We start from the raw sequence: 26,036 nt of genomic DNA on the forward strand, positions 1-26,036 counted from the left end.
GCTGCCTGGGATGCTGGTACACGATCCCCGCTCCAGAGCAGCAGAGGCTGTTCCTGTGCTGGCACCCACAGAGCCAGGAGAAAATTCAAATCTGCAGGAATGGGCCAGCAGCACGCTGCAAAGCTAATGGAGACTTTGCTAGGATAAAATGTAAACCTGGCAGCGATTAACACACACGGCTTGAGCCAGACCACGCCGAGCGTGCCGCTTTCCTTACGGTGTTTGGAAATTACATCTGAGCACAGAGAGACAATGTCCCTCCATTACACCTTTGCAGCAGCAGGGCAGTGCTGTACAAGCCTTGGAGTTCAAAGGACAAGGCACTGGTGCTGTAAAGGTTGCTGTGCCAGCTCCAACCCTGCTGATCCCACAGAAGTCTGCTAGGGCAAGCAGGCACAGCACACCCAAGAGAGCTGCAAGGAAGAGGAGTGCACAGCACTTCCCACAGGAATGAGGGAGATGTTGCTTATCTCTAAGGCAAGACCCGGGCAGAATGTACCTGCTGCTGCCTGGTCCAGCCTCCAAAGCTGCCTGCAGACCTCCATGGGAGCCACACCTGCTCTCCTCAGTGTGACATTCCCAGCTGTGCAGGACCACACAGCACAGCTCCGCAGGCAGAGCGGCCGCACGGAGCAAACCTGCGCCGCCAGCACCAGCACCCCAATGCTGAACTTCCCAACTGGATTCCTCCCTGCCTCCTCTGCACTGATTCCAGCAGAGATTTATCCAGACTCCAGAGACACACCCAGAGCTCACACAGCTCCTGCCACGTACGAAGCTCACAGCTGGATGATGCTCACAGCTGCACTCTTTCTGACCTGTCATTACTTTTATTCTTTTTTCTTTTGCCAAGCCCTTGACATCTCTGTACAATCCCCCAGTAAATCACTGTGTGGATGGAAATTGCCCCGCTACCCAAATGAAGCTCCAGGCATTTAAAACAGAAACAAGCCCAGAGGCAGTGCACTTGCCTGGTGCTAATTTAGAGGTAAAATCTAATTGTTCATTTCAGCCTTTGCTCCCAGCATCCCAAGCATCACAGGGTGAGTGTGTGGATGCAGGACTCCCACGATGCAAACCCCAGCTGAGGCCTCACATATTCCTGGATGGGTCTGCCTCTGAGCCAGCAGAAAATCCCTTGGGCAGCCCTTTCTCCCTCCCATTTCCATCAACTTGGCCACATTCTGTTGTGCTGACAGGTGAGAATGCAGGTGCACACTGCTTTAAACGCTGTACAGGTATTTTACAGAGATGGCTCATGTACTTTTTTTCAAGTTAATCCACCAAGAAAAATTATTCTTGATTGAATCCTACTTCTCAAAAAAAAAAAAAATCTCCCCTCCTCTGATTCATTCCCAAAACCTGTTCTAGCTCTACTTTAAAACACATTTTCTACCTGTACTTAAAACAGCCCTGAAGCACAGGTGATGTTTCTCTGCCACTACATTCGGGGTTTCCTGCTCTGCACAGCGCATTCCCGCAGGCAGCTCTCGGCGGGACAAGTTGCTGGGAGGATTTTAACTCGATGTCAACATCCGTCCGTGCTTCGGGGCTCAGCGTCCCGATCTCGCCCGCTCCCAGCGGCCAGGAGCAGCGGGATAACAGATGCGTGAGGAAACGAGATAAACGCAACGACCTCACAGGACGGCGGGGACACCAGGCGCGCACCGCGGTGCTCCTGAAACAACCTCGCCTCGCCAGTCCCAAATGAGAGCATCGCGGCAAAAGGGAAGATTCGGCAGCGGAGACCAAAGCGGGAGCAGCCAGGACACAGCGGGTGTGACCCGCGGTGAGCGCGGCGGGGTGCAGAGGGCGGATGAGGGATGCGGGCACGGGATGCCGGTACCGGCGGGATGCAGGATGCCGGCGGGAAGCACGGCGCAGGGAGCGCTTGCCGGCGGGCTGCGGGACGCGGGTACTCACCGGAGGTCGCCGTAAGCGCCGGCGTAGCCCTCGACCCAGGGCTCCACCTCGCTCTTGATGCCGGGGGCGGGCGCGGCGAAAGGCGCCCGGCCCGGTGGGTACCAGGCATCGGCAGGGCAGTCGGCGGGCCCGGCGGGCGGCTCGGGGCACGGCCCGTAGAGCTGCCCCTCCTCGGCGAAGAAGGTGGGCCAGGGGGGCGCGGGGCCCGGCGGGACCAGCTCGGCCCCGAAGCGGCACGGGCCGCCCCAGCCGCCGCCCGGGGCCGGCCCCGCCGCGCTCTCCAGCTTGACGCGGCCGAAGCCGCGGGGCAGCCCCGGCCCGGCGGGCGGCTCTGCGGCCAGGGCGGCCTCGAAGACGGGCGAGGGGTCGCGGGCAGGCGGGCGGGGGGCGCGGGGCGGCCCGGCGGGCACGGCGAACATGCAGTCCTCGCGGGGCAGCTGCTCGGCCGGGGTCTCCAGCGCCTCCAGCGCCAGCCCCATGGAGGCGGACACGGCGCGGCACAGCTGCCGGGCACTGTCGCCCAGCGGATCTTCCTTGTCCGCCGGCTCGGTCTCAGGCGGCGGCAGCATCGGAATCGCACCCGCCTCGCCCAGCAGCTCCCTCAGCTCTCCGGTGCAAGGGAAGGACGAGCCCATGGCGGGGCCGGCGGGCGGCAGCGCCTTACCGGGGACGCGGGGCTCGGGGGGCGGCAGGCAGCCCGGCGGGGGCGGCAGGCAGGCGGGGGAGTCCGGCGGCGCTCGGGGGCTCGGCGGGCAGGGCGCGCTCGGCGGAGGTTGCCCGGCGCCGCCCGGTTCCTCTCGCGGCGGCTGGAAAGCGTCGCAGACGCTCTGGAAGAAGCTCTGAAAAGCCCCGCGGAAGGTCCTGCCCGCCGGTCGCGGGTAGACGCGACCGACCCCCAGCTGCACCTCCATGCTCGCCGAGCGCGGGGCAGCGATCGCTGCGGCGGCGGCGGCGGAGCGAGGCGAGGGCGGAGAGCCTTGGCAGCGCTCCCGGCCCGACCCCCGCGGGCCGCCTACCCGCGGCGCTGCTCCGCGGCGCCCATGGCAGTGCCCGCCGGGCTCGCGGCTCGGTGCGCGCAACAGGCAGGGAAAGTTGTCGGCGGGGGCGCGGGCAGGTGCGGCGGCGGAGCGAGGGGCGGGCGGGGGCGGCCGCGGGGAGGGAGGCGCGGCGGGGAGACCGCCCCGCTCCGGGCTCCGCCGCGATTAACTCTGTGGCGCTCGCGGCGGCAGCGGCTCCCGGCCGGCCCCGGGCTCGGGGCGGCCCCGGCGGCGGCCCCGGAGCCGCAGCCCCGCCGCAGTGTCCGGGCTCGGCGCCTCGGAGCTGGATGAGCCTGCCCGGCCCGGCCCGCTGGGGACATCGCCCGGCACCGCGGCCCCCGGGGCAGCGCCCGCCCGGCCCTGCTCCCCGGCTGGGCGGGACGGGGCGGGGATGGGGGCGGCGGCCGCCCGGGTTCCCAGCTGGGCTGCCGATGGAGCGGGTGCGTGCGGGAAACCCGCCCCGGGCCGGCTCCGCGGCTCCCCCGCTCTCCCCCCGGCTGACAGCTGGCGCAGCTGGGCGGACTTGGTCAGAAAAATGCTCCTTCTGGCGCTGGCGTGTCGGCGCTCACAGCTCCCCACCCTCGGCTGGGCCCGAGGAGATCCCCGCAGCTCTTGGTGCGGTTCCTGCCTGAGGACCTTCCCGCCGCCCGCTTCCACCCCCCAGCGCCCCGCGTCGTGCCACAGCCCCCGCCTGGCACAGCACGAACCATCCCGGGGGCATCCCCGCCCGGGTCACGCACTGGGATGAATAACACCTCGCTGGCAGAGAGAATTAGTGCGGGACCTACCGTAAACAAGGCTTGAGCTCCCCTTGCTGGTCCTGGAATAGCAATCCTAAAGCAACTTCTGGGAGGCACCATCCCTAGGAAACCTGGGATTGGAATCATTTTCATTCGAGGGAGCTTAAAACAAGCCCCTTACTTTGAGCCCCTTTGAAGACAAAGGGAAAAAAGTCATAAATAAGCGGAGCCCGTGGGGAAAACAGAGAGACATATCCCATCTTTTAAAAGCCTTTTTACAAGCTGTGGAAGATAAAAATAAAAATCGAAGTCCAGCCAAGCAAAATTTGGCAATGTGCTCCATCCTGCCTGCGGGATGGGAGCAGCTGGGGGAGGGAGAGGAGGGATGTGCGCCGTGGGCAGGGGGTCAGTGCCGGTGCCTCTGCAGCCCAGCACTGCTGAGGGCAGGGACTGCCACCCCCGGGGCTGTGGGGAGCCCAGGACTGTGCCCTGCTCCCCCTGGCCACCAGCGAGGAAGAGCATTTGCAGAGAAACCTCATCAGCCCTCTCTGCTGCCAAGTCCCACAGCCCCAAAGTGCTGAAGGCAGCTCAGCTAACACCCGAGATGGTAAAAACCAAGGGAGATGCTGTAAGAGATCTGCTGCCCAGTGGATGTGGGCTCCAGTGAGTTTGTTGTTCCAGCCTCTCGGAGCTGACAGGCTCCTGGAGTGAAATACAGAGAGAGACTGTGGAGAACATCTAGGGGAGGATTCTCACTGTCAGCCTCAAGAACTGTATCAAGAAGGGCTGAGGGCTGGGGCTGCAGCGTGGGATCACTGCAGGAACAGGGGCCTCTGCCTCAAACGAGACATGGGCTGAGATCAGAGAGCTTTGCTTGACCCCACTGTTCCCACGAGGAGGAAACATCCGCAGTTTGTACACCCTGGAACACCACAACCTGCAAAGACCTCAGCACAGCTCAGAATTCTGATGTTCAAACAACCATCCTGTCTGGGATGGGACCTGTTGGGGCCTCAGCTCCTGGCTCTGGAGCTTTGCCTGTGGTGCTGTTTGTGTTGCCTTGCCCTTTTTCCTTTCTGCAGCGTCCACAGGGCATTTTCCCCTGTCTGAGTGTTGCTGTGGGGATTTTGGAATGTTGATCCCTGCAGAGGTGCAGAAAGCGAGACTGCAAAATGGTTTGTGTACTTCAGCCTGCACAGCCAACACTTCAGTTCTGACTGATGATCTGTGGCAAAGATGTTTTTAATTTATTTCTTGAACAGGCATCTTCCAAGGTTTTGGGTTTTTTTAACTTGGTCCTCACGTTTCATTTAAAATTGATGAAATGTTAGTGGATTTTCTGGCTTTATATGTGCACGACTGCATATGTTAGGCTTAAAGGATCTGTGAATTTTAATCTTTATACTTGGTTGCCAAAGTCATCACACAGTGTTCTAGAGATGTCCTTTTCTCAGCTTGAATTTGATATAGATTTCAATTATACTTTCCCATTCCCCCAGCAACACATATTCAGGTAATTTGTATCTGTAAATGTGATTTTGTGTTATTGTGAAATGTGAAAATGTGTTATTAAAGTGTGAATTTAACATCCCATCCAGGTAATAAGACTTTCTGCACAGGCTGAGGTTTGAGCTGTGTATGTCAACAACAATTTGGTCTTTCAGTTCAAAGTCCATTTAAATGCAGAAGGAGTTAAAAGAATTGAAGATGGTGGACTCGAGTGTGTCATAGAGCAGGCACTCTGCCTGGCCTCATAGAAAGCAGAGTGAGCTCCAGCTTGGGCAGGGGGAGATGCTGAGGAAACCTAATCCAGCAAAACACTTTGACACATCTTCGTCTTGAAGTGTATAAATAGTCCCAATGAAATCTAGGAAATACTCCTGTGCTTAAGGTTAAGGATTCCCTTAAGTGCTTTGCTGGATCAGTACCAAGGTGATTATTTACAAAGCGCTGTCAAAAACATTGGACACCGAGAAAAAAATTTTTCTGATAAAATCCTTTGGCTCAGAATGTCCTGTGTGACTGCTCAGAACTGCAGCAAACAACATTTTTCAGAGATAGGGGCCATTCCATAAAAAATTTCCCTCCAGACCCAAGAGTAACAGGTGGTCCTTTGTTTTGCTGCCTGAAAAAACATTTAAAACCAGGTGATTCTCTAAGAACTCAAATCTACAGCCACAGAGAGCTCAAATGTTATCAGGACAGTTCCACAGAACTCGCCAGGAACAGAATCAATCATTTTTCACCATTAATCTTTGGTAAAATGAGACCAGTAACACAGACTCTGACAGTTTTGCTTCCATTCCTTGAAGCCAGTTGCAGGCATAACCCATTAGCCATCACTTACTGAATTACTCTGATTACACTCCTCCTTCTGTACCCTCCCAGCTGTGAGCAGATGTCAACAGCTGGGAACCTGTCTCTGAACCTGCCCTGCCAACATCCCCGAGATGGTGAACTCATGGAGTTTTTTCCAGCTGCATAAAAAAGGAGGAATTGCTTCTGTGGAGCATTGAAAATGATGGCAGAGATTCAGAAAGGATCTCAAGCACAAGGGTTATATCCCACTCTCACCATGGCAGAGGCAGCTGGATGAGCCAGAGGCACTCTGAGCCTCAGTGGTACCTGTGCAGGTTGGGATGTGCCTCTGCTCTCATTAATTGCCTCTCAGCAAGGAAGGCATGATGATTTAGGGGAAAGCAGCACAAACAGGTGAGAGAGACTGGTTTGTGCTCCCCTGGATGCTGTGGTCAGGCTGGGAGCCCATTAGGGCTGCAGGAGCAGCCAGCCCAGCCTTCCACCACCCACACCTGTGGACAGCAAGCAGGCAGGAGCCTGTAAAGCACCAGGCTCATTAATGCTGCCTCCCACAGCTTTCCTCATTATTCTGTGCACTCTATTATTCTTAAGCTGCTTAGAGCTATACAATACAATTTTCTTAAGATTTAAAATATTTTAGCCATTTGTGTCAATCCTGGACTGCTGACTGCCTTGTCTCATCAGACAGGTATTTGAGTTCCCATGGGTGGGTTAAGACTCTTTAAAATTTGCCCTTGCACGAAGGTGCAGACAATGTTTTCACTTTCATCCATTTTAATTCTGAACATTAATAATGTCTCACATCTCTCATAGCTTCTACCTTTCTCATTTAGGGCACAGGTTGCTTAACTCTTCCCTGCACCTCTCCTCAGTGGCCAACACTGATGCTGCTTTTACCCAACAGAGCCCAAAGCTCAGATGCCCCTGGAGCAGGAATCGTCTGTCCCTCACTGCTCTCTCAGTGAGTTTTGATCAATCATTTGGGACAGATCAGGCAGGGGATCCTGCTGTGCTGCGCTCATGTCACCCTGCAAGCCTTCTCTCAACAAGGGAGGGTTGATTGAGCATTGTCACCTCTCAAAATGCAGGAGAAGAGTCTGACAGAGCCCTGGCTCCCAGCAGGACTCCCTGGCTGGACCCTGCCCAGCAGCATCAAAGGGAGGCAGACCTGCACAAAGCCTCTCAAATGCCTTTGTTTGCATCTTGGAACAAATCCTGCCTTAAATACAGGGCTAAGCAATGTCTTAGGTAATACTTCTGGAACAGTTACAGTCACCTGAAGTGTTTTTCTTCTCTTTGCCCAAATTCATCCCTGTCACCTCCACAGAATCTCTAGCATGTTTTCCTTCTCTGACAGCTCTGAGGCTGATTTTCAGAACAGCCTGTTCATGCACCTTAGTGAGATGACTGAAGTGCTTGGTCCAGTTGATCAATCCTTGCAGTGCTGAGAACAACACAAATCTTCACTCCTAATGAAACACACATTTGAACCCTTTCCCATGTCTTACACAATTGCCTTTTGGGCAGAGTTTGGAGTTCCTCAGGAGCCAGGGAGGTGATACACAAGTTTGTCATGAGTTCCAGTATGATATTTGGTCCAAGGCAACAACAGTGGCAGATCCATTTTCCCAGCCTGAGCTGGGAGAAGCCAGGGATAAGCCCACTCCCACTGCTTGGCAGGGATGCCCACCTAAAGTGAGATGCCAGAGGCTGATGAAGGTTCAGTGGCTTCATTGGAACCTGCGGGCACTTTGGGCTGCCCTCAGCACGTCAGGATTCATCCAAGCTTCAGTGTGGAGCTGTGTTTGGTTATTGCTGACTGTTTGAATACTCTGAGGATTTCAAGAATGTCAGAATGTTTTCCTTTATCTACAGTTCCTAATGCTGCTGTGCTCAGCAGGCACAGCCCTTCCCCAGCACACCTCAGAGGTCACTGCACACTCCAATTTCCAACACTGCTTTTTAAACACATCTAAAGAATATCACAGAGGAAAGGTGTGTGCCAGGGCTCAGCTGAGAGGGCCTGAGAGGATGAGGTTGTGTTGATCAAATGTAAGAGCTGCTGTGGGAAGAAAATTGCCCATTGGAAACTTCAATAAAACAACACACCTCTTTCATGTTGCTACAGCACAGCTCACAAAAACTCTGATGCAATGTCCTAGAGGGGAAAGACTGCATAATTTACTTCATAGGCATATTTTTGCTGCTACTTGGATTCTGAGGTGTCCATTCTTTCACCAGGAAAACCTCCCATGCCTTTTTAACTCATTCCTCTTTACCTTGACTTCTGTCTGCATTCTCCCCATCTGCTGACTCTGAGGTCCTTGCCTCCCTCCACTGAGCATGGAGCTCTTCCTGCATGGGCTGGTGTGACAAGAATTTTTTATTGCCTTTAGAGCCAGGCAAGCTTCTGAAAGGGAGAGTTTCCATGTTCTCCTCTGTATGAGGTTCCTTTCCTGCACAGTACACACTCTGGGGCACTCACTGGGAGGCAGGTGCTGAGATGCTGCCACTGCATTCCCCACTGGAGACTGCACAGCACCCCAGGATAACAGGCAAGGTGGATCAGGGGTGTCCTTGGGCTCACCCCTGGACAGGTAAATCCAGGCCTGGCTGCTGTTCACTGCTTCTTGCACTTTCTGAAGCATTCCCCTGCCCCTCTGGTACAAGGAGGAAGTGTGCTTGGTAGTAAATTAAATGAAAAAAACTAGAATAGTGCATCCCCAAGGGAACCAGTAGAGATGAAAAGTATTCATCACAGCATGCCTCTCTTAGATGACCTGGAAAAAAAGTCATAAGTATGGGTAGTGTAGTGTCTCCAAAGTGCCTCCAGTGAATCAAAACAAATAAACCTTTAAGCACAGGAGTCTGAAGTCACCAGGACAGCTGCAGCACAGAGGTGAGAATAATTTACAGAGAACCCAGAGAGGCCAAATGGGTTTGTGTTCCCCACGTGTTCTCCTGCAGCACAAAAGTAACCTGCTGGTGGAACAGGTTCTCAGTGATTTATCTCCTGCTGCCTTTCAATTAGCATTGAAAATTTTTGACTTATAATGCAAAAACCTGTTAGTGACATCATTCTAGGGCAGTAAATCTTGGCCTGAGGAGGCCACAGAGGCTCCCAGCCCTCTGCACCTTGGGCAGAGGTTTAATTTCTGTAATGCTGCTGCTGTGGGCAGTGACATGGGGTGTTCATTCCTTAGGCTTTACCTTTGCTGCTCCAATTCCAGCCCCAGCAGCACACACAGAAGGGTGTGCACACACAGACACCTCAGCCTGGTCCCAAACTGGGAACAGAGGTTACACCAGTGCTTGCAGCCCTTCTCTGACACTTCAGGGCACTGGCCAGAGACCAGATATGCTACCAAACTGAGTGTTGGTCTGGGCCTTGCTCAACCAATAACTGATGTTTACTATCTTTAAAAAATTTAATTTGTATCTGGAACCATATTGACCAAAGCCTCCTTTGTAGAGCTCATTATTGTTTTTCGTGTGATGCTTTCTGGGTACTTCCATAAACTGTTGTTGCATGTTTCCTTGGGAAGTCTCCGTGGCTGTAAATCATCAGCAGATGTCTCATCAAGAAACTGGCAGCTTTACTAACAGAAAAATAAGGGAGAACATTTTTCTGGTTGTTACGTAGCTCCCTGTTAATCACAGAGGTCTGCAGTTCCTGTGCAGATTTGTGTTTTGTTGTTTAGCCTTGCCCCCAAGGAATCCATCCCCCTGATATCCAGCCCTATTTTGAAAACAGACACTAGAAATGCCGTTTCTGTGCTGTCAGGTTTTGCAATCCTGGTGTCCATCCTGCCCAGAGAGCCCAGCTCATTGCCAGGTCACTGACTGCCCCCGCTGTGACCCCCGGGCACTTTGCTGCCCCTCTCCCTGCAGATGCAGAGCTGCTGGCTCCTTCCTGCCTGAGGGAGGCCTCAGGGATGGCTGCATGTGCCTCTGCAGCTGCAAACCAAGCACCACAGTTCATTCCTGGTCTCCTCTCCTGAGCCTGAGACCACATCAGCCACAGCTGGCAGGAAGAGAAGGGGAGTTAAGCCATGCCTCAATCAGTTCCTGCACAGCTTTACTTTGCTTGTTTTGATGAATATTATTTATTTTCTTTTATTTATTTTTTTTTTAAATTCCATTTAGACACAGTTGTAACCCTGCACAAACAGCATCAGGTTCTAACCTGGAGCCAGCCCAAAGCATCAACTTTCTGGGCTTGCTGGCACCCAGCAGGCATCTGCCACTGAGAATATAAACCACTGTTGGATGGTGTTCCTTGCTGCAGCACAGCCCAGGTGGATTACAGAGCTGGCCCAGCACATCCACACACACCCAGCGTTTCCCTCAGGCTGGCACATTCTGTGGTCCCTTAAGGACACGCTCTGCAGTGCCCATCACTTCTGCAAAGGCAGGAGGCTTCTGGCTGTGATAAAATGTGAACTGTCTCCCTGGATTTAGAAAGAGGAGGAGGATTTCTCTCCTGTCTGCTGGGGGATGAGCTCTGTGTTTGTAAATCTGCAGCAAAACCTGGGGAAAGCATCTGAGTTAGAGAGAACACAGCCTGAAAGGGAAATGGCATTCCCTCACGCCGCAGTCTCTGTGAGGTGTCTGCCAACCTTGTTTATCCTGTTTTCTGGCAAGCCAAGAGTTTCAACCAATTATTTAGTGCTTCATTCCTCTTTACTAGTGCTGCTCACACCAGCTCATATCAGCTCATAATTTCTGTGCTATTAGACAAAGTCTTGTTTGGTGTTAGCAAAACAAAGGCAAACAAAGCTTTGAGCACTCTGTTTCAAATCTGCTGCCACTGCTCGGGTCCTGCCTCACAACACATCTTTGAGCACCTTAAATCTGTTCTGTCTGCTGAACAGGACCTGAGCTGAGCTGCTTTTCACCTGGAAAACCACCACAGCAACAACAAGAACCACCCACCCAAAATGTTTTTAGCATTTTCAGCCCAAGAAAAACAAGTTTAGAAGAAATGCAAAATGTGCATGTCCCAAGGACCACTGTACAGCCAGGAAATAATTTCTCCATTAATATTCATGAATTTACCACAGGGCAAGGGAAAGGCAAAGGCTGTACAATTTTTGGCAGCTAAAGAACAGTGAGTTAGACCAGCAGAGGAGAGGATTCTCTGCCTCTTTCTTTTTGTGGCAGCTGATCCTCCCTTTCCCTTTTTGATCTTCCTGCGGCTCTGCAGTAGGACAGCAACCCCTCGATATCTCTGTGGGGTTTTTTTAGCCCAGTGAGTTCTGCAGAGCTCTCCTGGTGCCAGCAGCCCAGCTGCTGTCCCTGTCTCACACGTGGCAGGTGCCTTTGTCCCCAGCCACAGAAATGCATCATCTCTGCTGTGTCCAGTGGGGCTTGGAAGATCCTCCAGTCCTGGGACTGAGTTGTCATAGGACAACAATGCAATGAGAAAACGGATTTGAACAAACAAGAATGGGTCTGGTTTATGTATAAATAATTCTGTTAGACCTGGAACACAAACACATTGAGCATTGGGGTCAGTAAGCCACGAGACAAACAGCAAGGAAATGTGAATTGGCTGTTTCACACCCCAGGGTAACCAGAAAGGCCACAGAGGCCAGGGAGGGGATCTGAGAATGGGATTTCTGCATGTCCTTGAGCATCCACAATCTTTTGGGCCCTGATGTTAATGTAGAATCCAAGCTATTTGCAGTTTTTGGTGGAATCTAACAAGGCATGAGGAATTCCAGAAGAATCAGAGACCTGATTCAAAGAAGGAGAGAACTAACTGTGTTGCAATGCTGCAGAGAAGGTTGGAGTCTTATTCATAATCTTCTTGGAAAAAATATTTAAGAACTCAGAAAAACAGTAACGTGGAAGGAATCTGTTTTTACCAGTGCAAGAGCAAATATTTAAAGTTCTATTGAAAAGCCCCAGAGTGTCTCAGAGGCGTGGAGTGGGCCAATTGATTGTATTTCCAATTTGTCATTTTCTCTGCAGAGAAAGGGTCTTTTCAACAGATTATGTGCTCTGGTTCCAGCCCTCCGTGATTTCAGTGCTGCCCTTTGGGTAGCTGGGCTGTGCTGCCCTGTGCTGCCTAATCTGCCTGTCCATCTGCAAGAGGGTGCCAGGTCCCGCCTGGTGTTTACTGAGTGATTGCTGCCTTCATCGTGTTGACTAATTTGGCAAAGTGAAATACAGTTCCTTATCCAGCTCTATCTCCTTCTCAGCTGTGAGAGAAGGGTTTGCATGCAATCAGTCTCGTGGAATGCTTCCAGTCACTTGAAGGGTGGGACCTTACTGCTTTTGGAAGAAATTGTAAATTTTGAGGGGAAAATGGAGGGCCAGCAGCTGCAGGCTGCAATATAATGGTAAATAAAGTAAAAAGAACTTGAGGAAAGAGTCACCTTTCATGTCAACCCTCCCTTTCCTTAGGATGGTTAGTGGGCTGCCATGTTGGAAAAGCTGTTTTTCAAGGAGAAAGAAAACTCCTTTTCCTCTGTGTAAGGCTACTGGCATGAAAGAGAGAATTCCCTCTGTGAATCTGAACCTCTGAGTGGGCCAGGCCTTCTCCCTCTGTGCACATCCCTTCGCCATGCCTCAGCTTTGTTCTGTGCTGCTTTATATATTTGTTTATTCTTTTACTCCTCCAATCACTTCTGCTGCTGCTGCTGCTGGAACTGGAGGGCATCCATGGCTTTCCTTGTTCTTCCATTTCCATTTCCCACATGTGGGAGCAGCTCACAGCCCATGTGCACCCATAGTGAGGAAACAAGGTGAGATATATTTTTGCAGATTGTGTTCAATAAAAACACCCCCAAACACATTTGTTGAGTCTGTTGGGTTCTCTGAAAGAGAGGGTTTGAAAAGCCACATTTGAGCTGATCTCACAGGAAGGAAGTATTGGGAATGGTAAAGGGGAATATTAAGGTTAATGATAATTAGGAGTTGGGTATAAAACAAGAATGGTGCTCTTAGGGCACTCAGGTAAGGAGACGGTCCCAGGTAAACCAGTTTGGTCTCTGATTCCTCCCAGGGTTTTGCCATCATTCCAACTCACCTGTGAGAGGTGCAGGGTGTGCTGGACCCTCCTGTGCTGCTGCAGGGACCCAGCACAGCTCTTGGTCAGGACTCTCAGTATGGTCCCAGGCAGGTCTGTGCCTCTGCACAACCTTCAGGCCACTGCAGGCACTGATAGAGCAGAGGAATCTGAGTGTGATGTGCATGGGAAAGGGAAAGGACAGGACTCTTCTGCTTCCTCCCCCCTCTGATCCCCATCAGGATTAGGAACTGATAGGATCTGGGCAACCCCTTGTTTCAGAAGAATTCCAGGAAGGGGTAGCATAAACCAGCCGAGGAGTTCCTCATTCTGTATGTGACTCTGTGGCTCCAGTATCTATCCTGTGCCACTGTGTATGAGGCTACTTTCATTATCCAGTTTGTTTTCTCCTCACCCAAACATCCATTCACTGGCTGCTTCCGAGGACCACTGCATTGACGTCAGTCTTATTTTCATCCTTCACTCCTCCCTGAGGCATCATCCAGGTCATTCCCTACTGCTCAGTTTCAGTGCAGATTCCAGGATTGGGCAGTGGCTGCCTAGTGTCCTTGAGAGTCCATTTGGCAATTGCCTGTCACCCTCAGGAATTCTCACTCTCTGCAGTGGAAGTGAGTCAAGGCTGTCACTCCTCGACAGCCTCATGGCCTGAGAGATTTGGTATTTCGTTGGTTTTCTGCTCCATTCCCATTCCTTTCCTGTATCTGAACCATTCCTGTTGCTCCCACTGAATTTGTAACAAACATTTTAAAGCATTCTCGGTTTATCTGTGGCCATTTGTAAATGTTATCAGCTGTGTGTCCTGGCACATTTCACATGCAGAGCACTAGGAAATACACCCTAATTCACCTGCCAAACCTCCCTGTAAGGTGGCTGAGCTTTCTGATCCTCCATCTCTCCCTGCTGAAGTTCTCTGGTTTCTCCAAACTCACGGAGCAGCCAATGCCAGAACGGAGGTTAAACCCAGAAATCCTCAGCTCCTGTTGCTGGATCTGACCTTGCTGCTCCCACGGAAACCTCCCCATTCCGCTTGCAACAGGCACATTGCACATTGCAATCCACAATCCCTGCCCACATCACTGCCAGGAGATTTAACCCCTTCCTGCCCCCACCACAGGAAAGGCTGCAGGTGTGTGCAGGTGTGTGCAGGGATGGGGACAAACACATCCTCCTGCCTGAGAACAACCCAGGGAGTTTCCCCCAAAAGCTTAGTGTGAGATCCATGTTCAGTTTTACATGCCCTGGACTGGGCATCTCCTTTTTGCACTAAAAGTCACAGTAATTACTCTCCCTGTAAACAGGGAGTTTAATATGCTGTGGAGAATTCACTTAACTGAAGCCATGGCAGATTTATAGTTATTAAATGGAATGCCAGGAGGTTGTTAGCACTTTGGGAATCCTGCTTTGTTATTTCATAATCACATATTTATGGTTCCCACAGCACATTGTTTTTGTCTTGCTGCTCATTTATGGCAGGTCTATTAAAGTGCCACAGGTCCTGGGCTGTAACTCTCTCCAGCACTGCTGTGATTGCACTTTCATTCTTCTGGGGCTGCTTTGGTGGAGATCAATACCAGGACCCTGGAGAATATAGAGGGAGCACGTTCTGCCTTATGAAGCAGGCACAAAATGAAGCCTGTGAATGATCTATCATCCCAGGAACACACTCCTCACAAGAAGGATTTGTTACCTGCAAGCCCAGGTTTGGCTCTTGGAGTGAGTGTGGATAACTGAGCCCACAGCCTGGGTGTGCTGCTGGGCCCTGAGGGGAGGGAGCAGCCCCTTCACCCCAAAACTTCACAGGCTCTCCTGCCCAGCCCTGCCAGCACGTGCCCACACCCATCCCTCTCCCTTCTCCAGGCCTTTGTGGGTTTTTCAATAAATTTGAAAGCCTCAGTTCTCATTTTTTCTGCTGTTAATTCATCTCTCACTGCTTTGCTCGGCTCTTCTCCTCCCTCTCCATTTCCATCAAGGCCTGGGGTGTTTGTGAAGCTTTGCCTGAACATCCAACCCCACGGCATTTGTCACATTTATGGAGGAGAAGAGCAACAACAGTGCTACTCCAAAGTTAGAAAATGGGGTGAATTTCAGCAAGAATTGTTTCACAGAAAGGGCTGTAAATTATTGGAAAGGGCTTTCCCTGGGAGGTGGTGGAGTTCCCATCCCTGGAGGTGTCCAAGGAGTGCCTGGATGTGGCACTCAGTGCTCTGGGCTGGTGACAAGGTGGGGATGGGTTGATCCCCAGGTTGAATTGGATGATCTTGGAGGTCTTTTCCCTCTTGGTGATTCTGTGATTGTGTGAAATGAGATGCATTTGTAAAGAACTGCTATTTTAAGGGGACTTAGAGAGGGAGTCTTATCACAGATGCAATTCTAGTTCTGGAATTCTCTCAAATTCAGGCCACCAATGTGCAACTGCCCATCAGTGAGGACAGTGTTTAGGGCAGAGCTTGAGTCCGCTGCACCACAAGGAATTCATCCTCCCAACAGAGTTTTTTTCTTCACTTTTTCTTTTGTACTGAACAATTCAGATGATGCACTGAAAATCCTTGTCTAAATATCAAATTATTTAGTTGACTCATTCTCACTCAGGGAATAACCTGGAGAGTGCTCTTTTGTTTTCCTCCATCATACCTCTGCCTCTTCTTTAGAAAAACATAAATTTTAAGTTAATGAATAATTTAGAGTGCTACAGCTTTTCAGTCAAGTTTTAAAAGCACATACCAAAATAAACCCAAAGTTTCCACTTTGTACCCAAAACAGTAAAAAAAAAAAAGCAAAGCAGGGCATGAAGGTTTTAATTCAGCAGCCAAATCACTGGCTGCATGTTCCCAAGGACAAACAGGCATCACTGAGCCTGTGGGAGCTGTGGGAGCAGCTCCCAGGGACCCCCAAGCTCAGGGAATCTGTGGCAATAAAAGATCATAACTCTGGCAAAGTAAAATAGTAAAATACCAGAAGGCATATAATGAAACTTGGGAGGCATTTGGATCATTTAAAAATTGGAGAAATAGCCAAAGTAGCAGAAAATAGAGCAAGGAGGAGTCTGAGGTTTATTCAATTGTTACTGAAGAGAATTCCTGAACAGCAGCAGAACCAGGGCCAGAATCCTGAGCCCTGTGAACTCAGCTGTGCTCCTGTCCTTGAGACTATCAACAGGGTTTGTTTTCTCTCCAAGTCTTGCATCCATTTCTAGGAAAAGAAGTCAGCAGGAACAGTGGGAGCTGTTCCCTTTTACGTATAACCAGCAAGGTTTGTACCTAAGCTCTGCTGTGGTCCTCTCTTCCAGGCCTGATGCCCCCAGGTTGGGAAATAATTAAAGGATATTAGTCATAAGGCCAGAAATGGTGGAATGAGGCAAGTGCCATCAGTGTCCTGCCCAGAGCACACGCTCTCACTGGGGTGAGGTGTCAGTCAGCAGAGCCAGCACCACTGGCAGCCCCTCAGACATTGACACAGATGCTGTTTGAATTTCAGTTCTGCAGTGCCTGGTCTGGGTCAGTTTTTCCCAGAGCCAAACTCACACATTTTCAAAGGAACTTTCAGTTCAAATGAGGATTCCTCCTGGTCAGAAGGGAGCTGGGAGAGGTGGAACTTTCCCCTGGTTAGACTGCAGGGTCTGCATGGAGCATCTGCTGCTGCCTGCCCGTATTTTGGCTGGGCTGGAGGGGTGACCCTGGTGCACAGACAGAGGCAGAGCAGGGGGGCTCAGCCCCCCCAGTGCTGCTGCAGCAGCAATTCTCATTCCTCACAGCCTGTGGTGGGTGGCTTTGGCTCTTGTGGCCGGCATCCAGCAGACAGCAAGGATATCAGCTCTTGTTATTCCAGCTCGTTTCCGTGTCTGCCTGCTGGCTCCTCTGTGGTGTGAATGCACAAACTGCTCTGTGTGTGTGTAAAACACAACATTCAGACACTTACAAAAAGGTTTAAAACTATTTTTTTTTTTTTTTGTGCTTAAAAAATTAGCAGATGTAACTGAAATTCTGCTCAAGGACACAAGTGAATGGAGGAAGCAGTGAGTGTTGTGTTTGTATGGAGGGAGGGTAACAAATAACAGAGTGGTTAGCAATTATCTGATTCCATTTTCAAAAGTTTTAGGTTTTATCCACTCTGGAAGGTTCTCTGTGAGAGCTGGATATCCTAAAGAGACTTTTCTGTGCAGCAGATCAGCATTACCAGTGCTGCCCACTGTACCTGTCCCTCACCATGCTGTGATTGGGATTTTTTCTGTCTGACACCACCAGATGGGAAGTTTTTCATAGGTGTTTCTAGCATCAAGCAAAGCATTTCCTACTGATGCTGGTCAGCTCTGGGCTTTCATTAGACCAGCTTGGCTTCATCCCAGCCCTCCTGCTGTTTGAACTCAATCCATCTGCATGGAATTTGCTGGGCTGAACTGCTAACAAATTTATTAGGGACCATTTTTTGTACAGCTATCACCAAATGTAGTTCTAGATTTAGAAGAGCATTTCTGAGGTCCAGCAATCACAGAGTGTTTGGAAACAGGGCACACACACTGAAGTCAGTGTTGTTAGAACACAGAATCACAAAATCATGGAATCATCCAGGCTGGAAAAGATCTTTATTAATTTATTATCACAAAGCCCAACCATAAACCATCTTCTCCAGTAAATCCTGTCCTCAGGTGCCACATCCACAGGGATGAGTCAGGATGCTGAATGCAAACTTCATCTTTCAGCAGAGTCTATGCTATGGGATAAAATACAAATGTGAATGTTCCAATTGTTTAGACATTCAAATATTTCAAGTTTTCGAACAGGTCCACGAGTTCACACAGGTTCACTGAGTGAGGTCAGCTCTGAAGCAGAATAAGAGATAAAGAGGCACTGAGTCATATCCCAAAGTGTAGTCAGCCCTCAGTAAATAACCACCCAGTATGTCACATGCCTCAATTTAGGAGCATTTAAAAGCAAAAAATCCTGTGCATAATCAGTCCAACCACTAAGTCACAGCAAAGCTAATGGTAAAAACAGCTCTTGTACTTTGACTTTTGCACGCAGCTGAGAAAATTGTCTATTTCAGGGGAGTCCCAGCCCTGTGACCTGTTGTGATGGTACAACCGTAACTTTGCCCCTCAGTGATGTGTGCACTCATGTTTATGGATTGCCTGGGATGGATTTGTGTCTCATCAATCACACCAGCACAGCAGGAAGGCTGATTCTGCAGGGATATTTACAAATTCCACCACAGGCAAGGTGCAAGGGTGCAGACATTTCACCAGGGAGGCTGGAAGTGGTGATGCTGCAATTCTACCCCATGATTCAGATCCTGCTCCAGAGTTAGGAATTACTTATCTACTGCAAAATATCTCTCTTGAGCACATAAAAATCTGAAAAAGGCAGCATCATCAGCAACATTAGTTGGCTGGTTAAATCCTTTTCTGACCAAATCCATCTCTTCTGTCTGAGGCTGCCATTTCCCACCTCCCTGAAAGATTTGGTGAACCACAGAGGACTGTCACAGCACCCAAACAACAGCAATGTCTGATTTTATCTGGTTGAAAGCCCATGAAATCCACTTTACTCTAAGTAGATGTTGACCTCTTTTACAATAACTGGTATTTTTAAACATCCATATTTGTCAAGACCTTTCTGAACTGATGAAATATTCATCCAAATCCCTCTGCATGGGGAAATGAACTTGATACTTGTGCTCAGACCCTTCTCCTACCCTGGCTCATCAACTTGCACAGCCCACACAGAGGGGCAGGATCAAAATTTAAATTCTATTTCCAGTTAAAATAAATACATGCTCTGTTATGCACACTTTGGTTCATATCTCAGCTCCTTGTGTTAGGCTTGACACCCAGCATTAAAATGTTACCAATATGTACAGAATTTGCTTATATTAAACCCAGGTCAATATATTATGCCTGATTAATATAAATTTAGAAAATGCTGTTAGTTTGACAGAAGGCAGAGCTCTGTTCCGGGCTTTGTCACTGGCCTGGGAAAATCTGCTTTCTGCTGCTCTCTAATCTCCAGTTCGTGACCTTTGCTGTGCTTGGGTGCCAGCCCTTGTGGATAAATGCTGTCTGCAGGTACAGTGCTGGGGGGCTGACCTGGCTGAGGCTCTCCTCGAGCACTGACACGCTGCTCAGTGCCACCCCACCTGTGCTGCAGCCTCCCGTGTTCTGGGGCATGGTGAAGGGAGGAAAAACCCTACCCACAGATTCTTTGCAATGCTCAGGGAAGGAGTGACTTGGGATTTCTAAGATAGCACTGCCCTATCTTGGTAGTGGGGATTGTCCCCATTGGTTGACATGCTTACATTAAAGCAGAAAAATCCTTCTTGTCTGCCACGGCGCTGAATTGTTCAGCAGTTCCTGTTTTCCTTGTAAAAAGCTGAGAGAAGACGAGAAACAAGGCAGGAATATCAAAGGTCCTTTCCCCTGAACACCCCATGCGGGGTGCAGCAGTTGTTTTATGATCCCTCCATTCCCACAAGAGAATTCAGAAAGCAGAAACCTTGTCTAAATAAAGACAGCCTTGGCAAGGCACACAGCTCCAGCCAGAGATTTCTGTCAAGGCAGCGCGGTCACCGCAAGGCCACGGGGCAGGAACGGCGAGCGGAGGAACAGGAGAGACATCGCTGTGGAAACAAACAAGAGAAGGAGCTGATGGTGAGAGAGGCGTGTGAGAGGGGCTGCCCAAGGGAGCACTCCAGGAATGGTCATTTCCTGGCAGAGCAGGGTTCCCAGCCTTTGCACCCCAGCAGCAAAGCGGCACAAGTGCTTGTGAGCACACTGCGCACATCACAGAGCTCAGGATGCCTCATGTGTGTGCTAACCCTAGTCCTACCTCTATGTTTATTTATTATGGAGTCTGAATTTCCCTTGGAAAGGTGGTGTTCCTTCAGGAACTCAGAAGAAATGGGATTTCAGTAAACCCTAGCCCTACCTGTATATTAATTTATTCTAGGGTCTGAATTTCCCTTGGAAAGGTGGTATTCCTTCAGGAACTTGGAAGGAGTGGGATTGCAGTTAACCCTAGCCCTACCTGTATATTAATTTATTATAGGGTCTGAATTTCCCTTGGAAAGGTGGCATTCCTTCAGGAACTCAGAAGAAGTGGGATTTCAGCTTCGTGGAGCTCAGGAAGAACAGAGAGTGAGCACAGACAGGGATTTGCTGCAGGGCTGGTTTGGTTCAGCAGCAGCTTCTCACAATGTGAGTTCTGCCAGTGATAATAGACCAGGCACATGAGCCTTCTCCAAGATCAGCCAGGTGGCTGCACACAGACCTGAGACTAATTTACTTTAAATCAGGACCTTGGAAAGTAGAACCCCATGCAGAAATGTCCCTGCTGTTTAATACAGACTCTATTTAATACAGTAAATATAGCCTTACATCAACTATAACTGCCATTCAATCAGTGTGGAACTCATGATAGTTGGGATGAAAATAGGATTGGCAGGAAATGTTCTGAGATAGCCTCAGCAGAAACAGAAATAAAAGAGTGAAGAGCTGAGCATGTCCTTTCATACTTTGGCAGGAGCTGACAGGAGTGGGTGCCAGGAGTAGGCAGAAAAGTTTATCAGATATTTGGATGTTCATTCCTCTCCAGACACATGGTTTCTCCTACCTACATCAAGGGAACAGAGGTGTGAGATGGTCCCAGCTGACCCCAGCAGCCCCTGCAGGAGACAGAACCCTGTGAGAGCTCCTGTCCTGTCTCACATGCTACACAAAAATGTGATTATGGATTTTTTTTTTTCTCCTTCCTCTGTTGTCTTTTTGCTGAAGAAATTAAGTTAATGCATCTTTAAGGCCACGTTCCTTTGCAATAGTTGTATGTTGCAAAATCCTCTTGACTCTGGAGCATTTCTAAAGCTCTCTGCTGTCCTGCAGTTTTGCTGATCTCAGAGCTGGTGACATACTCATGAATTCTTCAAGAAGCCAGATGCGGCAAACCAGGAACACAGTGTGGATCAAACAGGCCTTCTACTCCCTCCACCATCATTACTTTTGTATCCCATGGATGCTCTGAAGACAAAACCCTCAGGTTTCTGACCTCAGATGCCTGACCCAGCATTGGAATTAAAATGCTGGCCATAAAAACAAGGTAGCAAGGTCATGTACTGCATGCTCTCCTGTCAGGAGTCAGAACACGGTTCCCCAGGCTCCTGTGAGGTACATGCAATTACAGAGGCAAACAGGAGCCCTTTCTGCTCAGACAGGGTTTGTGGCTGTTGTCCTTAAGTCAAAAATACCGGTGTGGTCAGGAAGATGACATATAATCTACTTTTTTACTGAATTCCCACTTAAACTTCTGAAAGGAACAGCAGAAAATATCCATCTCAAGGCCAGGAATGCAGACAAATAAATAATTAAATATGCAAATACTGTAATTTGTCTGGGTTGTAGTCACTGCAAAATGGCCACAAAATTCAACAGGGTAAGTAAAACTTTACAGTTTGGTTGTTATTTTGGAGCACTGACAACTGATATCATCTTGCAAAGAAAAGTGATTCATCCAAGTGCTTAGAGGATGGGAGCCCTGGACAGGTTCTGAGGCTGATGACCAACATAAACAGGCTGTAAATTCTGGAGGTAATAATGCAAGTCAAAGGAAAAGAGGGAGAGAAAGGAAAACATATGGCCAGAGTCAGAGAGGTAGATAAAAGTTTGAGCAGTGAAAACAAATCCAGAAACTCAGGCAGGGAAATATTTGCTCCTGCCTGAGCACATGCAGCAAATCCTGCTGAGGAGATTGTGTGGGATATCATTCACAGGGCCTCAAATGGAAACTGAGCTCAGGCTCCTCGGAACTGATGGAATCTGCAAAGCCTCATCCATAGTGAGGACCAAGCAGGCCCTTGACTTGAACTCTGGAGGAGTCCAATTACAGATTCTGTGCCTCTGACCCTCCCCAACAAACACCTCCTCCAGGCTGCTCTGCAGCAGCTCCACTGTCTGGTGACGGCTCACACAGCTCAGGGTTTGCACACAGATTTTAAAATGTGAACTGCAGGATTTTGTTAAAGAGCTGGACCAACACTGAGGCGTAAAAGAGGTTGTGAAGCAGTGCAGAGACAGGAGTGGTGCTGCCCTAGAGCTGGCAGTGGCTGGAACTGAGTGCAGGTGGCTTCAAGGCTTCACCTCTGCCAGATTATTGAAACCATTTTATTGATTGCATGTTACATGGTGAGCTGTGACTTCCCTGCAGAGGAGTTTGCACATCAACATAATTTATTTTTGGCCTTGACAGCTCCTAACTTCTGTGGTGAGTGAGAGCACTTGTCAAAACCCACTCAGATGTAGGTAAAGATATCACTCTTAATGGCTGAACATATCCAGCACTGGTAACTAATCTCAGTTATCTTTGAGATCTCATGACAAAAATAATGTCGTGTGAGAGAATAGTATTGCCACAGACCTCCACAGCCCAGGGCAGGTTGTGCACACTGACACAGGTTCCTCTGTGCAAAATGACACAGCACTGAGAGCTGGGTCCTCTCAGGGAAGTTACTGAGGAAATTGGAGTGGACTGAGGTAAAATACTGATCCTGCACAGTGAGGATGTGCCTTGTGCCTCACACACCTCCAGTTTGTGTCCCTTGCCTTTCAGGAGTGGCACTGGGGACTCTCTCCAACCAGACCATGCCCAGCACTCGCTGCAGACCAGGAGGCTGTTGCTGCTGGGACCAGAAGCACGAGACTTGCTGCATTCCTTCCCATGCTGTCCCAGCCCTGGCTCCCCAGGCAGCACAGTGAAACCTCCCAGAGATGCTGAAAGGAAGGAACCAGGCTGGATCTGCAAACCCAGCCTGGACATGGAGGTAGAGAAGGGTTGAATGCACCACAGGGATATACAAACAGCCAAACCACAGGTGGGCAGAGGGGCAGCAGAGGTTGGAATTTGGGAGAGAACTGATGCTGGCAGAAGATAAGAAGGTATCGGAGTAGTGAATTCAGCCTGGAGTAAGTTTTTCTTGGGAAGAACTGTCTGTGTTTGCCAGCACAGTGTGTATTGACGGTGTGCAGCTGTGGACAAAGCTGAGTGTGGATTTACCTCCTGTCTGAGCAGAAATCATGGGCTGGGAAAGCACTTGTTCTGGCAAGCAAGGGTAGAGAGCTTACATTGGAGAGCTGGGTGGCTCAGGCACAAATACAACCCAGAACCCATGGTTAATTGTTGGTGAAGATTTACCCTTTGTCCTTATTAACTTGCCTTTAAACAGACATGATAAATGCTGTTCATTACTCAAATGTATTCTGAAGGAGTCTAAACTTCCCCAGCTCACCCTTTAATCATCCTCTGGCTTACACATTTGTCTTTCCTTCCAAGATGCTGGTAATAAATAAATGCTGTTTAAATGGTCACAGTGCTGTGGCAAGCCTGCAAGCCCATACATCTTGTTGGTGTTTTTCAACTGCCTCTATATTTCTTAATTCAAAGACTTGAGGAGTTCAGTACTTGTTTCTTGCCTTGAGATGTCTGGTGAAATGTCTGCTGACATCTTGTCTCGAGTGTTAGTGCCAGTGGCAGGTGAATAAGCAAAATGAGAGAGCAGTTGCCTGGAGCCTGGGCCACAGCACTGGGATAAGGGAGAATTGCTGCTTATTTTTCTCCTTCTTGTCCCCCATGACTGGACACAAAGAGAAGGTTGACTGATGTACATTTATAACTAAGTAAAAGCTTTTTTACTCTAAGGATGATCAAACACTGCAGCAACTTGACATAAGAGGCTGTGGAGGCTCCATCCTTGGAGAGATTATGGCCTTTATAATATAAAGAGAATCAGCAAGACTGAATATTCTCCCTGCTGCAAAGCAAGAAACAGTGCTGGCATCAAAACCATCTCAGTGCTGGAGTGAAAGAGGAGCTGATGTCTCAGCAGCAGCAGGAGATAACAACACCCATCTATCTCCAAGATTTTTGCCAGTTTGGAAAACTGGAGGCTGGAAATGTGGCCAGGATCATCTAGGATAATCTCAGGCAAAGTACAGAACAAATTAATTAATAACCTGTTTTTGGAAGCTGTGGGGTGATGGGTCTGTGGCTGATTAATTGTGGTGGTGTGTTCCCCAGGACTGATCATGTCAGCTGTGCTGCTTTCCATGGAGGGAGTTCAATCACTGACTTGGGAAAGTGTTGGTGAAGTTCTATGATGAAAGGAAATTTGAGCTTTTAAGATATTTGGATCATTAAGAAAGAGTTATTATGTGCAGCATTGATTCATCAACTTGTGCTTTTAAGTTAATGAGCTCTGTTTGGCAATTGCAATCTCTCCTTTTTCTGGACTGCAAGCAGTAATCAATCAAACCCCAGCTCTGAAGTGACTGGAGAGGCACCAACAGCAAACTGTGCCCTTGGCAGGGATCTGGATATTCACTGGAACCTGCAAAGAGCTCTGGCTGCCTGGAGAGCCTCCCCATCTTACACACTGCTGAATCACCAGCCTGGGGTCGTTCTGGGACAGGCAACCAGAGGGGAGAGAACTTTACCTGTCACAGAGCTGTCAGGCACTGAAGAGAAAGGAATTCCTTTGTTGGGACTTTTCTGGCAAAAAGCTCAAGGTGCTCACCACATACTGGACAAGTCTTCACATGAATTGCAAATCCAAAAAGCCAGTATATATTCTATTTATTTTCCAAGCACTCATCAGAGTTAAAAGTTTCCATGCAGTTTCTCCACAGTCTCCTTGGTCAAGCTGTAAATCAGGGATAAAATTTGCTCAATGACTCCTAGACAAGTGAATGGAAGCATCACAGCTATTCCACATGACTGCAGCTCTCCAGGCCCTGGAGCTGAGTTCCTGTGGTCTGTCCCTACCTGGCAGAATGTTTCCATGAGCACTCAAAGCTGCACTCAGACATCATTTATCTATCAAGACAGAAAATATTTTATTTTTTGAAAGAAAAATACCAGAACTAGCACCACCCCAAGGTCTCATAGGGGAACTTGCTGGAATTCCTTATGGATGGAAAGAAGCTTCAATAACTAACATTTGTTGATTTCTTCTTGAGGCTGGGAAAAGGGAATATTAAATGGAGGAAAATGTTAGTTTGACTGAAAACAAAAGCAAAACTTGTTCTAAAGCCAGGACTGAGCTGGAATTTTTTTCTAGTGTTTGCAAAGGATAATAAAATTAAGCACCAGGAAAATATCACATCTCACAACGATGAATGTGATTACATCAGACTTTCTAAATACAGCTTGATGAATATGTGCAATAAATACAGAAATAAACACAGGGGGAAAAAGTCAGAAGTCATTTGACTTTAGGTAGTACAACTCTGAAAACCATTTGTATTGTGCATCAACTCTTCTGCAGGGTTTTTCCAACCAAAATACAAAGCACTTCACAAACTTGGATCAGCTCCTCATGCTTTGAATGATTTGGGGAAATATTTCCTTTTGAATGTGGGAGATAATTGAGCCTTGGAAATGAGCAGAGGTGAAGGAGTGATCCAGTGGCACAGGGAGGGAAAGCCTCCTCTCCTTCCCTCTCAGCATGAAGGTGCTTTGGTATCAAACAACAGCACAGCAGCCAGGAGCCAGTGCTTGGATCTGCTGCAGGCACCAACAGCCACTGACCAACCTGATAAATCGGTTTTTCCTTAGTAAAAAGGCAAAGTTTTAGTAATAAAATTAGCATTAATAAAATGCTTTATTCAGTTCAGCCCCATTGCTTAGCAAAGACACACAGCACAGGTGTGAGAACCTGTGAATGTGGATTTCAGATGGGTCACAGGCACGTTTTAGGGTGCTGTGAACACTCTGCCTCCTGTGGAAGGGATGCTGGCTCTTCTCCCCAGAGCAGTGAAGGCTGAAATCCTCAATTCAGAAAGGAATTCCTGGGAGCATCCCCAGTGTGACTCCCCTGGGCTCCTGCAAACATTCCTCATTCTCAGGGAAGGACACAGAAATCATGTACACAATTAGAGCTCGTGCTGAATTCACTCTGTCTTAACCCCTGTCATTTCTGAGGAAGTGCTTTCTAACACATTTTCCACAG

The 26,036-nt window shown here is 49.2% G+C and overlaps 1 protein-coding gene across 1 annotated transcript in view; it reads right to left on the reverse strand.

Moving 5' to 3' along the window:
- AR (androgen receptor) overlaps positions 1-2,879 on the reverse strand; it is a 35,003-nt gene extending 32,124 nt beyond the window's left edge. The window contains exon 1 of the mRNA XM_058032738.1: positions 1,924-2,879. Coding sequence (XP_057888721.1) covers positions 1,924-2,834 — 911 coding nt within the window. The 5' untranslated portion in view covers positions 2,835-2,879. The remainder of the gene's footprint in view (positions 1-1,923) is intronic.
- Between the last annotated feature and the right edge of the window lie 23,157 nt (positions 2,880-26,036).

Source organism: Melospiza georgiana, chromosome 12 (genome assembly GCF_028018845.1).
Source record: "Melospiza georgiana isolate bMelGeo1 chromosome 12, bMelGeo1.pri, whole genome shotgun sequence".
NCBI lineage: Eukaryota > Metazoa > Chordata > Aves > Passeriformes > Passerellidae > Melospiza > Melospiza georgiana.